General features: G+C 36.2%; 3 protein-coding genes across 3 annotated transcripts; all 3 read left to right on the top strand.

Annotated features, from left to right (window-relative positions):
- The first annotated feature begins 4,168 nt into the window (after nt 1-4,168).
- On the top strand, nt 4,169-7,603 carry LOC113064101 (coiled-coil-helix-coiled-coil-helix domain-containing protein 10, mitochondrial-like). The gene is made up of 4 exons (XM_026234657.1): nt 4,169-4,375; nt 6,566-6,803; nt 7,076-7,217; nt 7,414-7,603. The coding sequence occupies exons 1-4, from the start codon at nt 4,332-4,334 to the stop codon at nt 7,431-7,433; spliced, it is 444 nt and encodes a 147-aa protein (XP_026090442.1). The 5' UTR covers nt 4,169-4,331; the 3' UTR covers nt 7,434-7,603.
- A 571-nt stretch (nt 7,604-8,174) lies between these two features.
- LOC113064102 (D-dopachrome decarboxylase-A-like) lies at nt 8,175-9,736 on the top strand. Its single transcript, XM_026234658.1, has 3 exons — nt 8,175-8,394; nt 8,500-8,675; nt 9,092-9,736. The coding sequence occupies exons 1-3, from the start codon at nt 8,287-8,289 to the stop codon at nt 9,162-9,164; spliced, it is 357 nt and encodes a 118-aa protein (XP_026090443.1). The 5' UTR covers nt 8,175-8,286; the 3' UTR covers nt 9,165-9,736.
- Nucleotides 9,737-10,863: 1,127 nt separating this feature from the next.
- LOC113064100 (glutathione S-transferase theta-3-like) lies at nt 10,864-13,260 on the top strand. The gene is made up of 5 exons (XM_026234656.1): nt 10,864-11,077; nt 11,504-11,591; nt 11,967-12,117; nt 12,284-12,460; nt 12,570-13,260. Exons 1-5 carry the CDS (start codon nt 10,915-10,917, stop codon nt 12,768-12,770), a joined length of 780 nt encoding a protein of 259 aa, XP_026090441.1. The 5' UTR covers nt 10,864-10,914; the 3' UTR covers nt 12,771-13,260.
- The last annotated feature ends 2,332 nt before the right edge of the window (nt 13,261-15,592 follow it).

The following is a 15,592-nucleotide window of genomic DNA, read 5'->3' as shown; positions in this document are numbered from 1 at the left end:
GCGTTGGGATCTTGCCAGGAGGGAAATGCATGTTGTTTTGTGTGGTAAAAGACAGATTTGAAGAGGTCTGATGCATGTGAGATCTGCCGTGTCCTGCAAACGATTCATGTTATCGCAAAGCACATGATCTGAATCCGTACCTTCTCCAGCTGGTTCTCCTCCACAAGTGATTATCGCGTGTTCATACAAGACCTGAAATGACACAGCAAATATTAAACGTATGGGAATTTGATTTATGCAGTTGCACTGCTGCTCAAAAGTTTAGGTTCAGTATAAGAGTAACGTTTTGGACTAAATGATTGCTTTCATTCAGCAAGAATTCACTAAATTGATCAAAAGTGTCAGTATATATGTTTTATGCTGAAATATGCTGACAAATATGCTGACAACACAAATGTTTCTTGAGCAGCAAATCAGCATATTACAATCATTTCTGAAGGATCATGTGAATCTGAAGACTGGAGTACTGGCTGCTGAAAAATCATCTTTGATTTTTGATCCTCGTCTTTGATCCTCGGGTGAAATCTGTAGAGAGTTTGAGCTTACTTAAGTACTTATGCCATAGACAAGGATCAAAGCAGAAAGATCTGTCTGGCTCAGTGACTCGTTGTAGTTTTTCTGCTAAATTAATATTTATCTCCAAAAAAAAAAACACCCACAGCATTGTGAAATTTGATTACAGAGTAAGAACTTGTGTCTACGGTTAAAGGTGGGTTAAACGTGTTACTGATTGAGACAAGTTCTTTGCTTCAGTGCCAAATGTTTAAAGCATTTATATATTTTAGGAGTGCAGCTCTTTAAGATTCAATGGTTTGTATCAGTTGGGTATCACTAACGACACTTACAGAGAGAAAGTTAACAGTGGTAAAAGATCATACAACCACCAGCCTCCCTTTTCTTCCTCCGTGCACCATGGGACTTCTCTATAATAAGAAATCCTGTGAAGAAATTACAATGCTGGAACCCTCACATCCCAGCAGGCTCATGAACCTTTGGGGAAAGGATGTCATTCAGAAGCCTCTAATGAACAACAAAAGACTCTCCTAGTGAATGCATAAGTATGTGTATTAGTTCATATTTGTTGTGCATGTCAGCAAATAATAATGTAGTGCTCTTTATTCTTATCACCAAAAATGTTGCTTTACATTTATGCATGAGTCTTCAAGGTATGTATTTGATCAGAATGTGTGCCATTTTTTTTACCAGCTGAACTACAGAGGCCCATTGCAGCGTGCAGCTGTTAATTGTGTGTTTATTTGTGAAAACTATGTTGATTAAGAACAAAGCAAAAGCAAAGATTTCAATCACGAGGATGAGGAGGTTCAAAACAAACTTCTTTTGTGCTGTTGTCAGCCTCTTTCTCGGGTGCGGGGCCCCCTCAATCTGATAAAATGCAAGCCAGACTCCTCAAACACTCCACCATGGAAGCAGCTTCAACCAGACCCCTGAGGCTCTATTAAACGTCACTCAGTGGACACATGAAAGAAAGCCCCATGGAAATGAATCATAGCCTCTACCCCTCCTCACCCTGATCCCTCAATCCCATGCGCCCGTGACCACAAGAAAGAGTGTGGTAGAGGAGTGGAGGTTATAAAACACACGCTTCGTGCAGCTTGTTATTTAGCGGTGATGCAAGATGCAAATGTTGGCACAATAATATCTCTGTGTGACACAAATTGTGAATACATCAGTCTTCGTATTTGGAACATTGTGTTTCAAATGCATAAAATAATCCTCTTTAGTAAAAGCTTTGTCAATAAAGACATTATGCATGTATATCATGACTGCTGACAATAGTCGCTATTTTGCAATTAACTACAGTACCATGAAACGAATAAAAAATGAAGTCCACAACAACATACTAAACATTTGTACTAGCAACAATTCAGCATTACAGTAATATTAATACTGAACTCATATAAGGTCATTTGCACTGTAACTGATTACTGTGTACTGATAACTATATTCACATAGTGTTTCTTTATAAAGTGATATTGCCAATGACTAGCCTGGTATGCATAATACAATACAAGTCATTTTCCCAGATCTGTGTAAATGGGGATCATTTTGACAACATTTGTTATTTGAACGTTTTTCATTTGGCAAGCATCTCTTAAAAATGATCAAATGTGTTACTGAGTGAATTTGTTGTTTTGAGAACGATTTAAAAGCTTGATAGTGTGTGACCCTCTTTTGTTTAGTGTATGTTACCCCGTTTATTCCTCTGTAATCTAAAAAGTTGGCAAGTGTGTGATGACTATAGTGTTTTAAATTCAGTTCAGATTTCGTTAAGCAATGTAAGCTTATATTAGAATAAGTTTCTATTAGAATATTTCAAAGTTTTCAAAACTTCTGTCTGCACAAATCACATTGCACTATTTACAATACAATACTAATACAATCAAAAATAACTGTGGCCAGGTAATTCCCAGTTCTCTTTGGTTTCTCAGGTCTGGGATCTTTTAATTTGAATTGCTTTTTAGACCTTGTGAATCATTCCGGAATCCCCCAGGGATGCCTGTGGAGATCAGATGCACACAGTCTCATCACAGACCATATGGACACAGTATTCCTAATGAGCCCTAATGGTCGTTTAAGTTCAATCTCATATAAATTCACTAATATAGAGATGCAACAGACCACCTATCATGGTGAAATAAAGCAGAACCTTACAAAGACTAATGCATGGTGAATCACTGCCTGCCATTTGAGACTGGGATGTGAATCATGCCAATTTAAGTAAATATGAGCTCCCCCACACTACACACTAAACAGAAATATCAGGCCAGCTGTAACCACTGCACATTTTTTAGAATTATTAGTGCCGGTTTTATCAACATGTTTATGTGCCTGCAAAGCATTTAGTCAAATTACACATTTCCATTTTAGATTACAATTTCTTCTCAGATAAAAACAAGATAATAGAAGATGCCATGTGTGATTAAGGAATTTAAAGGGAAAGTTCACCTAAAAATTACAATTCTGACATTATTTACTCAACCTTATGTTATACAAAAACCTTTGATTTTCTTGCTTAGAAGAAGTTATCTATCAGCAGAGATGGGCACAAATACATGAAAATGTAGCCTATTTAAATGGAATACAAAATACTGCTTGGAAAATGTACTTTTTTTTCAAAGACTTTAAAAATACAAAAAAAGCAATGGTGGTGTTGGGGGAATACAAAAATTAGAGCTTCGACATTTAGCTACACAAGAAGCAATGTCATGCAGGTTTGAAATAGCATGAAATATCCTAAATGATGACAGAATGGTTAAATCTATAAGAAAACTTCTGTTTTCCAAAAAGAACAAATAGCTTTGTAGGTCTATTCTATTTGAAAAAAATGCACCATATTTTTAAAGAAACAATAAAAGAATCTCGTATAAAATCTCTATAAAAGCAAATGTTGTAATAAAACATAGATTTAAAACACCCTCGTTCAAAGACCAATATTTTAGTGCCATCTAGTGGGAATGCTTGTGACTTTACGCCTTCAAATCTGTTTATGTTTAATTGTTTTCCCTCAGTAAACTCCTAATTTGCTGCTAATAAGTCGTTAGTGAAATATAGCTTTTAAGTTTAGTTATTTGGGAAGGATTAGGGATGTAGAATATGGTCATCCAGAATATATGCTTCATAAGTAGGCTACTAATAAACAGCCAATATGAATGAATGAATGAATGAATGAATGAATGAATGAATGAATGAATGAATGAATGAATGAATGAAAGGGACATTTATATAGCGCTGTATTGTGTATTGCTTTACACCCAAAGCGCTTTACAATCACATGCGGGTCTCTCCACAAACACCACCAGTGCGCAGCTTGTTATAGAGATAATTGTTCTATAAGTGTTACCAAAAGTTTGTTTATTAACATATAGGCTAAGAAATGTTTTAGGATTTGTAAACAGATGAATTTAGAAAACGAAAAAATCATTATACCATTAAATAGGCTAAATCAATCACCTCACATGTTGAACCTCACACATCTTATAAGTAAAGATAATTTTCCACAATTCTACCATGGAGGTTTAGAAAATTTTACAAACGCTTAAGGGTAAATGGAATGGTTACACATAATATATTTACATAAACATAACTAATCGCATACATCAAAAAATGAACTACTGAATCGATGCTCTTTTCTAGAACACTGCCGCGCGCATGCGCCGCGAATGTATAACCACAAGGTCAAAGGCACGTGCGTCTACCGGCTGTCATTCAGTAGTCTGTCCACGAATAGAGTGGATTTAACTACCTTAGCGCTTGTTTGCGACCTTATAATAATAATTGGGGATTGATTGCGGTTACGATCTACATTTGGAATGGCAAGAGGAAGTCGCAGTCGTCCTTCACCAGCACCAGCAAGGTATCGTATCTCAGACACTTCAGCTGAGAGTTTTGTAACGCACACTGCGTTTGCGAGCTTCAAGCTAACTTTGACTAAATGTGGGGGTAAAGTTAGAAGAGCAGCATTCAAGAAAAACACCAGACTGCTCACAAAACATTAGACTGTTTTGTTTGTTCCTTTTGCGTATCCCAAATACATACAGAGCTGTAGGTGAAAGGTCAAACCAAAAGCATGATATTCTTACTGACCAGGTGTGGAAAACCTTTATTATCTGCTTAGTATTTATTAAAATGTATTTATTTATGCATAATATCTGGCATTTAGTAGCCTATGATGCAAAACCAGGTTTAAGACTTTACCTTCTTTTCATCTTAAGTTGCCAAAACCAGTTTAAAGACATGTCTGCATCGCGTGATACTAATTCTGGTTAATGTAAATTTTTTATTCTTTATATCTTTCTTTCTATGTATATCCTTTACAAGGTATATGTCAAGATAAGTTGTGCTACTTTTATTTTTATTTTTTAGTGACATACAGTATTGTTCAAAATAATAGCAGTACAATGTGACTAACCAGAATAATCAAGGTTTTTCGTATATTTTTTTATTGTTACGTGGCAAACAAGTTACCAGTAGGTTCAGTAGATTCTCAGAAAACAAATGAGACCCAGCATTCATGATATGCACGCTCTTAAGGCTGTGCAATTGGGCAATTAGTTGAATTAGTTGAAAGGGGTGTGTTCAAAAAAATAGCAGTGTGGCATTCAATCACTGAGGTCATCAATTTTGTGAAGAAACAGGTGTGAATCAGGTGGCCCCTATTTAAGGATGAAGCCAACACTTGTTGAACATGCATTTGAAAGCTGAGGAAAATGGGTCGTTCAAGACATTGTTCAGAAGAACAGCGTACTTTGATTAAAAAGTTGATTAGAGAGGGGAAAACCTATAAAGAGGTGCAAAAAATGATAGGCTGTTCAGCTAAAATGATCTCCAATGCCTTAAAATGGAGAGCAAAACCAGAGAGACGTGGAAGAAAACGGAAGACAACCATCAAAATGGATAGAAGAATAACCAGAATGGCAAAGGCTCAGCCAATGATCACCTCCAGGATGATCAAAGACAGTCTGGAGTTACCTGTAAGTACTGTGACAGTTAGAAGACGTCTGTGTGAAGCTAATCTATTTTCAAGAATCCCCCGCAAAGTCCCTCTGTTAAAAAAAAGGCATGTGCAGAAGAGGTTACAATTTGCCAAAGAACACATCAACTTGCCTAAAGAGAAATGGAGGAACATTTTGTGGACTGATGAGAGTAAAATTGTTCTTTTTGGGTCCAAGGGCCACAGGCAGTTTGTGAGACGACCCCCAAACTCTGAATTCAAGCCACAGTACACAGTGAAGACAGTGAAGCATGGAGGTGCACGCATCATGATATGGGCATGTTTCTCCTACTATGGTGTTGGGCCTATTTATCGCATACCAGGGATCATGGATCAGTTTGCATATGTTAAAATACTTGAAGAGGTCATGTTGCCCTATGCTGAAGAGGACATGCCCTTGAAATGGTTGTTTCAACAAGACAATGACCCAAAACACACTAGTAAACAGGCAAAGTCTTGGTTCCAAGCCAACAAAATTAATGTTATGGAGTGGCCAGCCCAATCTCCAGACCTTAATCCAATTGAGAACTTGTGGGGTGATATCAAAAATGCTGTTTCTGAAGCAAAACCAAGAAATGTGAATGAATTGTGGAATGTTGTTAAAGAATCATGGAGTGGAATAACAGCTGAGAGGTGCCACAAGTTGGTTGACTCCATGCCACCCAGATGTCAAGCAGTTTTAAAAAAACTGTGGTCATACAACTAAATATTAGTTTAGTGATTCACAGGATTGCTAAATCCCAGAAAAAAAAAATGTTTGTACAAAATAGTTTTGAGTTTGTACAGTCAAAGGTAGACACTGCTATTTTTTTGAACGCACCCCTTTCAACTAATTGCCCAATTGCACAGCCTTAAGAGCGTGCATATCATGAATGCTGGGTCTTGTTTGTTTTCTGACAATCTACTGAACCTACTGGTAACTTGTTTGCCACGTAGCAATAAAAAATATACTAAAAACCTTGATTATTCTGGTTAGTCACATTGTACTGCTATTATTTTGAACAATACTGTACTTGGTTATTCTTACATATTTCACCTTTTTTTTCTTCTCAGTGCTCCTGCCCCATCTTATTCTCCAGCCCCTGCACCACCACCTCCTCCGATGGCAGTGGCCCCTGCCTCGGCCCAGCCCAAGCAGCCAGGTCTCATGGCCCAGATGGCCACCACAGCTGCCGGAGTGGCAGTGGGTTCGGCTGTAGGACACGTGATGGGCAGTGCCATCACAGGTGCTTTCAGTGGAGGCAGCAGCAGCAGCAGCTCAGAGGCACCAAAACCAGCACCCACATACCAGGTGATACTTGAAAATTGCCGTTTTTCTCTGTGAAAAACATTTTTGAAAAATCATAACTTTTTTTTTTTACAGTTGCCCACTTTTTCTGCAGCCATTGCTTTAAAAATCGTAGTAACCACATAATAAATAACTGTAGCATGCATATATGTGGTGGTGAGAAGATTTAATGTTTATGTACTTTTTTTAATATTCATGAGGAATATGACAAACTAATAAGCATGACAGGTTACATCCATTCATCTGGTGTTTATCTGTTTATTAATGGCTTGCAGGAGCCCTCACGACTTCCACCCTCTCAGTCTGGCCCATGTCTGTTTGAGGTGAGGCAGTTTCTGGACTGTGCAACGACTCAGGCTGATCTGAGCTTGTGCGAAGGCTTCAATGAAGCTCTTAAGCAGTGCAAACTCTCACATGGTACGCTCCCGTAAACACAGAAATTTGAAATTATCCTCATCTAGGACTGTACTAACATGCAACCGGTTATGTGAATTCAAATTCCTTGAAATTGCCAAAAAAAGAAATTCTTACGAATGAAGTGGGAGATACACATTAATTTATTGCTTATAAAAACCTGTTCTTAGAATGACCTTATGATATTTTGTCCCTTTAGGTGTAACATCTCTGGTTTAATGGAGAACGTGGAAGAGCTAAACACTAAATGTAGTCAAATAAACTGTTGGTTCAGATTCTCAATATTTCCAGCAATTAATGTTAATTACTTCTGTTTATAGCTGTTAAATACACATTGAAATGTCTGATCATGGAAATGAAGTTGTACAATTAAAGAGCTGCTATTTGTCTTTTTCTTTGTTATTCATGACATATGTCTTCATCCTACTCTGTTGTCATGTTTCTTATAGGCACATTACACTGTTTTATGTGGAACAGTGTGTCCATTTTGTTAAAGTTTTGTTTAATGACTTACAAGTATCTAATAGAGTTTAAATTTACATTACATTTAGTGATTTAGCAGAGACTTTTATCCAAAGTGACTTACAAAGGAGGACAGTGGAAGCAATCAAAAACAACAAAAGAGCAAAACAAAAGCAGAATTACAAAAGTTACTAAAGATTAGAGTTGCAAAACAAAAGCCTGATAACTAGTTATATCACACTCTTTCTAAACTAAATTTGCACAGCAGGTCTTGATAACAAAATCTCACTGCGTTTGTCTGAAGACAACAAAAAAGATTAAATAAATATATTTATATTACACAAACAAGAAAGAACGGAAGGTTTGAAGCAATGTGTAGCATAGAAACAATATTTTCTAAAATTGCAATTAAAGTAAAATTATTTTTTATAAACAATCATGTCAGCTCAAGAGGCGTGAAGTGACGCTGACCAATCACAGAGCTCGGTGAACAGGCGTCTCTGTCTTTCAACCAATCAGAGAAAGCGGTTTATCACAAGGATAGCAGAGTCACAAAGGGTCATTCTCACACACTAGTCCAATAGTCAGCAGCAGCAGTAAACCTGAAAAAATGCCGTTCATTAATGTAGAAACCAATTTACCTGCAAGCAAGTTTCCAGAAGATTTACTGAAAAGACTATGTACAACACTGGCTGCAGCTTTGGGGAAACCGGAAGACGTGAGTATTTTAGCATTAGCAATGCAATAGTTCTTTCTCCACGTGAAGTTAGATGATAGATCTTAAAGTTCCGCCGTCATGTAATGCAGTGGTTCATGTCTTCAGAGGATGAATCTGGTGGTGAAGACCGACCTGCCGATGATGATCGCGGGGTCTTGCTCCCCGTGTTTGTTGATGTCCTTGTCCGCCATCGGAGTGACTGATACTGCGGAGAAAAACAAGGAGCACAGCGCTAAAATCTTCCAGTTTCTGAAGGGAGAGCTTGGCCTTGGAGATGACCGGTAAATTAATAAAAAAGACACATGGTTAAAAAATACTGAATATACTGGTTACTTAATTACCGTCCTCAATATTTTGAGATTAATAGTAGTGCTTAAAATCTAATAATTCTAATAATTTGACTTTTAAATAAAACTTAAAAAGTTAGTCTTTCTTTCAGAAAGATAGACCAAAATATTGTTAATTGACATTGCATTTAATGGGTGTGTCTATTTTTGTCCAATAAAATGCTTCCTGGAATTATAATGTCCCTCCTCCTTAATTATAAATCCCACCTGTCATAGCAAATCACATTCATTTTACATAGGGACATTGCCTCAGAATGGTCTAGTTTGCGTAAACAAAATCCTATAATGAAGCACAATGTAGTATAAAATATAATGTCCTGATTTTCTTTCACTTCTGTCTTCTGTTGCAGTATTTTGATACTGTTCTACCCTCTGGAGCCACAGCAGATTGGAAAAAAAGGAACAGTGATGAGCTTCTTATGAGACTTCACATTCTTATATTCTTTTTTTTTAAAGTGAATTCTTCTTATGTGATTCCTGTTCGGGATTCAACTAGCTGGACATGCAGTGCCTCCTGGGTGATACAGGACCAATTGTTCTTATAAGATTAAGAATATTTCCTAATTTTCTTGAATAGTAGCCTGTGATTTGAAAATAATCACTTTAATAAAATAAATATAAAATGCAATTAGCATTTTGAAAGCAAATCATATGATGGGTTGGCTGTGTCTATTTTTAGCCAAAAAGGAAAATAAATGGATAAACTTGTAAGGGAGTTAATTGTATGAATTGAATTTTGTATTAAGATAGCTCAGTGTTCATCAAACATCCTCGGGTCAAATCAGACCATAATAGCCAACTTATAAAAGCCAAAGAAAATATCCATAACCATGTATTCAGAGTGAGTTTTGATTTGCACGGATGTAAGTTGCATAGCACCAGAGCATAAGTGCACAGACAAAATGTCTTTTCTAATTAATTCTCTTTATCATCAACTGTGTTTGTCAAAAACATTGATTCAGAAAATTAAAATTGATTTTTTTTTTTTTTTTTTTTTTTTTAATATAAATCATCTGTAATTCTTTCAGGGGTTTTGGGATGATGTGGGTAGAATTTGCTTCTGGGGGCAGTAGTCAAACATTTTAGATCGATGTTTCAAGGTTTTTTTTTTTTTTTTTTTGCACATCAATAAACGTCATATATTGTAATTGTGTGTACAATTCATTAGTGTATACTGTAAAAACTGATTCTTCAAAGATTACTGGATTATGTTTTACAAGCTAATAAAATTTCAGTATTTCTACTTAAAATTTCTATTTAATTCAGTCTGTTACTTTGTAATTATTTGTGAAATTTACTATCAATTCTGAAAATCTTACACAATTTTTATAGACAATTTTACTGCCAAGCAAGTTTTTAGTCATAAAGTAGTTTATTAGTATACAGTTTAAGCTTATGTCCCTTTAATATCTGAGTTTTAGAGAAAGAAAGAAAAACTATAATTTGATTGCAATTCTTCAAATTAAAATATGATCTTTGAAGAGATGAACGTTCAAAAAACTGTCACGATTAAAATAGCCTCGACTTCCGACAGATGGCGCTAATTGCAAGAGAGAAGAATTAAGAAAATAAAATTATTAACAAGTTTGTAGCCAAACAAAGTTCTCGTTTATAGTGGAATTATAGTGCAAATGTATGATCGATCGATTTAAAGTGTTTATAATAATAGGTTATTATGTGTCCTATGTGGGGGTTATAGGAACAGAATTTTAGGAACACAGGGTTTTAGAAGCAGAGTTCAGCAGAGTGTGGTGTAAGTTAATAGTTACGTTCTATGCCGGTGCACGAGAGCGTGCATAGAGAAATCCAGGCAGCTTGCGTAACGAGGCTAGTATCGCTTTAGAGCAGGGTTCCTCAATTTGCTGTCCACGGTATCAAACTCCCGCAAACCCAATCAAACATAACGACACGCATGTTTTTTTATAGCATCAAATTACTAGAGAAAATTAAACTTATCACAAAACGAACATTTGAACATACATAAGCATGATAAAACTACTTTTAATGACAAAAACAATGCGAAAATTTTGCCTCGTAGTGTAATTTATTTATTTTTTATTTTGACTCGAGTCCCCTTCGTTCACCTGGAGAGGGCGGGGCTTATGACCTGTACTGCAGCCAGCCACCAGAGGGCGACAAAAGAGCCAAGAGCAAGCAACTTCACTTACTGTCTATGGTCAGGACGTGTGAGGCACAGACACGGTTATCGAAGTTGTTTCAGAAAATGTCTTTGGAAATGTACTTGGATTTGTTTTCGCAGCCATGTCGCTCTGTTTACATATTTGCCAAGAAAAACGACATCCAGTTCGATTACAAAAAGATTTCGCTTTTTGAAGGTACAGTATCTTCTACAACGGTTGTTGTTGTTGTTTTTTAAAGTGCAATTAACGTTACGTTGAATTTGCAGGATACATCACACCTTCACAGGAAAGACAAGCTTACTGACTTTGTATAGAAAGTTCTTCGTTTTTTAATGAAATGCAGCTTTTTTTTTCCTTCTAACTTTTTTTTTAACGCGTGAAGAAGTTAGACTTTTTTATTGATATAAGTTAACTGTTATCATTACGCAGATGTGGCTTCAGGTAAATTATTAATTTACAGGATTTAATGCTATGTCACGCTAATCTGGGAGACAGTTGAGTTATTTCATTTCTGCACGTCTTTTGAGTTTTTACATTTTGACAGTTGTATGCATAAAAGATCACCCTTATATTATTACATTAGGATTTTTACGAAAAGTTCATATAAGATCTGTCCTTCAGGTTATCAATATAGTGAAGAGTATGGGAAAATCAACCTGCTAAGAAAAGCACCAGCAATCAAAGATGGAGACTTTTGCTTGGCTGAAAGGTATGTGGTCTATGGATAGCAAGTTGTTCCTTGTTTTCGAATAAATGCAAAGTAACGTTAGTTTAATAGTATTTTCCTTTTACTTCAAACCCATCAACGGTCCACAACTACAACAAAAAAATAACTAAAATAATTATTTGATTTATGTTGGTTACTTAAAAATGAATGATATATTTTTTTAATTAAATCGTATTTTAGTGGGTTTTTTGCTTTTAAATCATTTGAAGTCATATTGAGGCCCCTTGGAAATCCGCTGAAGCCCCTGGTTGAAAACCCACTGTTCTGGATAAATATGAATGTAAGAGTCGAGTTTCAGAGAAACCTGTTGTTTGTTTCGTGCCTCTTGTGAAACTGTGGAACTGTTATTTCCTGTAGTGTTGCGATTATGCTCTACCTGGCTGAGAAGTTCCACACTCCAGACCACTGGTACCCAGCTGACTTGCAGAAGCGTGCTAGAGTAAATGAATATCTATCATGGCAACACTCTGCCATACGGATACATGGATCCAAGATGCTCTGGTTCAAGGTGAGTGAAGTTTATACATTTTCATTCAAAGTTGTTCACTCCCCTTGATTTGTGACCTTGGGACTGAAGCCTGCCTAGTCTTTAGAATTGCTACACAGTTTAACTGCTAACTTTTTTTGTGTAATTATTTATAAATGGAATTAAATCGTTTCTTGTATTGCTGTAGCTCTTGATTCCAAAAGCTTTAGGAGTTGAGATCCCTAAGGAAAAGATAGACAATGCAGTAGAGGATCTTAATGCATCACTGAACCTTTTTGAGGAGAAGTTTCTGCAAGACAGACCATTCATTGTTGGGGATCAGATTTCATTGGCCGACCTGGTTGCTATTGTGGAAATCATGCAGGTATGAATGCAGATTATTCGGTTTCAGATGAAGCAATAATATAACCTGAGAATTTAAGGCAGATCATGTCTGACACTCGATTTATACTTGATAAGGCCTTTTTTTTTAGCCTGTAGGTGCTGGTATGGATGTATTTGAGAACAGACCCAATCTCAAGGCATGGAAGGACAGAGTCAGAGCAGAAATTGGGGTTGAGCTGTTTGATGAGGCCCACCAGGCAATCCTCTGTGCCCAGGAGTCAGTGAAAACCATGGACCCTAAAAGGATGGAGCACTTTAAACCCATAATTTTGAGATATTTCCTCTCATAAACAAACTGGTAGATATTGTTGGTTAAAAAATATCTAAATACGCTTTACATTTTCTGTAATAACTAAGAATAAAATCAGCTGAAATTGAATATGATTTTTGTCATATTTCTGAGAATGAATGCAATAATCAATGTTTCCGTGTTAACTGGACCTCATAAAAAGAAGCAAACTGTGAAATAGCATGTTTCCAGCTGTGTTCGCTCTCAAATTCTGAATTGCTGTATTCACTGTGACCTAGGAAATAACACACAGACACTCAATACAGCATTGTTTTAGAAAATCACTTAACACCCATGGGAAGGAGCTGGGAGGAATGTTTGCTCCCTTTGTGTTTATGGAATGTAATCAGATATTTTATTGTTTCCTGCAGAATACTCTGTATGATAAGGAATAGCATGTTTTGTTAATTTCTTGTAGAGAAAAGGGTTACATTCTGTCAGCAGCATTTCCATTAAATCTCTAATATTGTCAGTAAATGTATCTTTTGTCATCAGTCTCAGTGGTGTATTTACTTTGCCGTCATCTCTACAAGAGTTATTTTTGTGTTGTTTGTTTATCTTATTTATTCGTATTTTATTCTTCTGTGTTTATAGTACTGCTTTAAAATTAATTGGTTGGTCTTTGTGGTTTTCTATTAAGAGGAACAGATAGCAAAAACTGCAACAATAACTAAAAATGAACTAATTTTCTCGTACAAAACTATCATGCTTAATCGTTATTTGGGAGTCTACTATTCCTTTTAATCTGTTTTTGAGTAGTACATGATCTCCAATCTCAGAAAGTACATGTGCAACTCAATAAATTAGAATGCTGTGGAAAAGTTAATTAATTTGAGTAAATCAACTCAAATTGTGAAACTTATGTATTAAATAAATTCAATGCACACAGACTGAAGTATTTTATGTCTTTGGTCCTTTTAATTGTGGTTATTTTGGATCACATTTAACAAAAACCCACCAATTCTCAAAATTTTAACAAATTAGAATACTTCATAAGACCAATAAAAATAAAAATATTTTTTTTTTGTGAATTGTTGGACTTCTGGAAAAGTATGTTCATTTACTGTACATGTACTCAATACTTTGTAGGGGCTCCTTTTGCTTTAATTACTGCCTCAATTTGGCATGGCATGGAGGTGATGAGTTGGTGGCACTGCTGAGGTGGTACAGAAGCCCAGGTTCCTTTGACAGTGGCCTTCAGCTCATCTGCAATTTTTTGGTCTCCTGTTTCTCATTTTCCTCTTGACAATACCCCAATGATTCTTTCTGGGGTTCAGGTCTGGTGAGTTTGCTGGCCAGTCAAGCACACCAACACCATGGTCACCTAACCAACTTTTGGTGCTTTTTGACAGTGTGGACAATCAGCATCTTCAAAAAGCTGGTCAGCAGAAGGAAGCATGAAGTGCTCCAAAAGTTCTTGGTAATAGGGTGCAGTGACATTTGTTTTCAAAAAATACAATGGACCAACACCAGAGATAACATTGCACCCCAAATCATCACAGTTATGGAAACATAACACTGGACGTCAAGCAACTTGGGCTATGAGCTTCTCCACCCTTCCTCCAGACTCTAGGACCTTGGTTTCCGAATGAAATACAAAACTTGTTCATCTGAAAAAAGGACTTTGGACCATTGGGCAACAGTCCAGTTCTTCTTCTCCTTAGTCCAGGTAAGATGCCTCTGACGATTTCTGTGGTTCAGCAAATTCCTTTACACGTCTGTGTGTGGTGGCACTTGATGCCATGACCCCAGCTTCAGTCCATTCCTTGTGAAGTTTATTAAAATTCTTGAATCGATTTTGTTTGACAATCCTCATAATGCTGCGGTTCTCTGGGTTGGTTGTGCATCTTTTTCCTTCCACTCAACTCTCTGTTAACATGCTTGGATACAGCACTCTGTGAACAGCCCGCTTCTTTGGCAATGAATGTTTGTGGCTTACCCTTCATGTGAAGGGGGTCAATGATTCTCTTCTGGACAACTGTCAGAGCAGCAGTCTTCCCCATGATTGTGTAGCCTAGTGAACCAAACTGAGAGACCATTTTGAAGGCTCAGGAAACCTTTGCAGGTGTTTTGAGTTGATTAGCTGATTGGCATGTCACTATATTCTAATTTGTTAAGATAGTGAATTGGTGGGCTATTATTAAATGTGAGCCAAAATCATCACAATTAGAAGAACCAAAGACTTAAACTACATCAGTCTGTGTGCACTGAATTTATTTAATTGAGTTGAATTACTGAAATAAACGAACTTTTCCAAGACGTTCTAATTTATTGAGATGCACCTGTATATCAACCCACCTCAGGTATTCTGTCAATTTGACGAAGAAGAGTTACAGAGTAGACCAGAGGTGTCAAACTTTATTCCTGGATGGCCAACCTTGCTTAAAAAATAAATAAAATATAAAATAAAAACAGCCTTAGCTGGAAGTAGAGGAGTAATTCTTAATTTATGTTGGCAAGTGACTATACTTTACAACAGTTGAAATAAACTTTAAATACCAATCAATCATAAAATTTTGCATGTTTGTATTCTGTAGGGTAAACACAATTTGTGTACTGTTAAATTTTTGTTTTAATATACATATTTAATTATGTTTGAGAGATTGCATTTGTAACAAAATATGCATATTCCCGCCATACCTTCGAGATTTATCATGAAAGGTAATTGCAACAATATAACATAAAAAAATAAAGCGTGAATATAGGTGTGAATATATTGTGAATATAGGTTTTATTTAATATGCACAATTGTATTAAATTGTTTTTTACAAATAATACATATTTTGTTATATTTGACATTGCTAAAAAGAACATTAATTTGTG

Source organism: Carassius auratus, chromosome 46 (genome assembly GCF_003368295.1).
Source record: "Carassius auratus strain Wakin chromosome 46, ASM336829v1, whole genome shotgun sequence".
NCBI lineage: Eukaryota > Metazoa > Chordata > Actinopteri > Cypriniformes > Cyprinidae > Carassius > Carassius auratus.
This window is presented reverse-complemented; position numbering and strand designations above follow the sequence as displayed.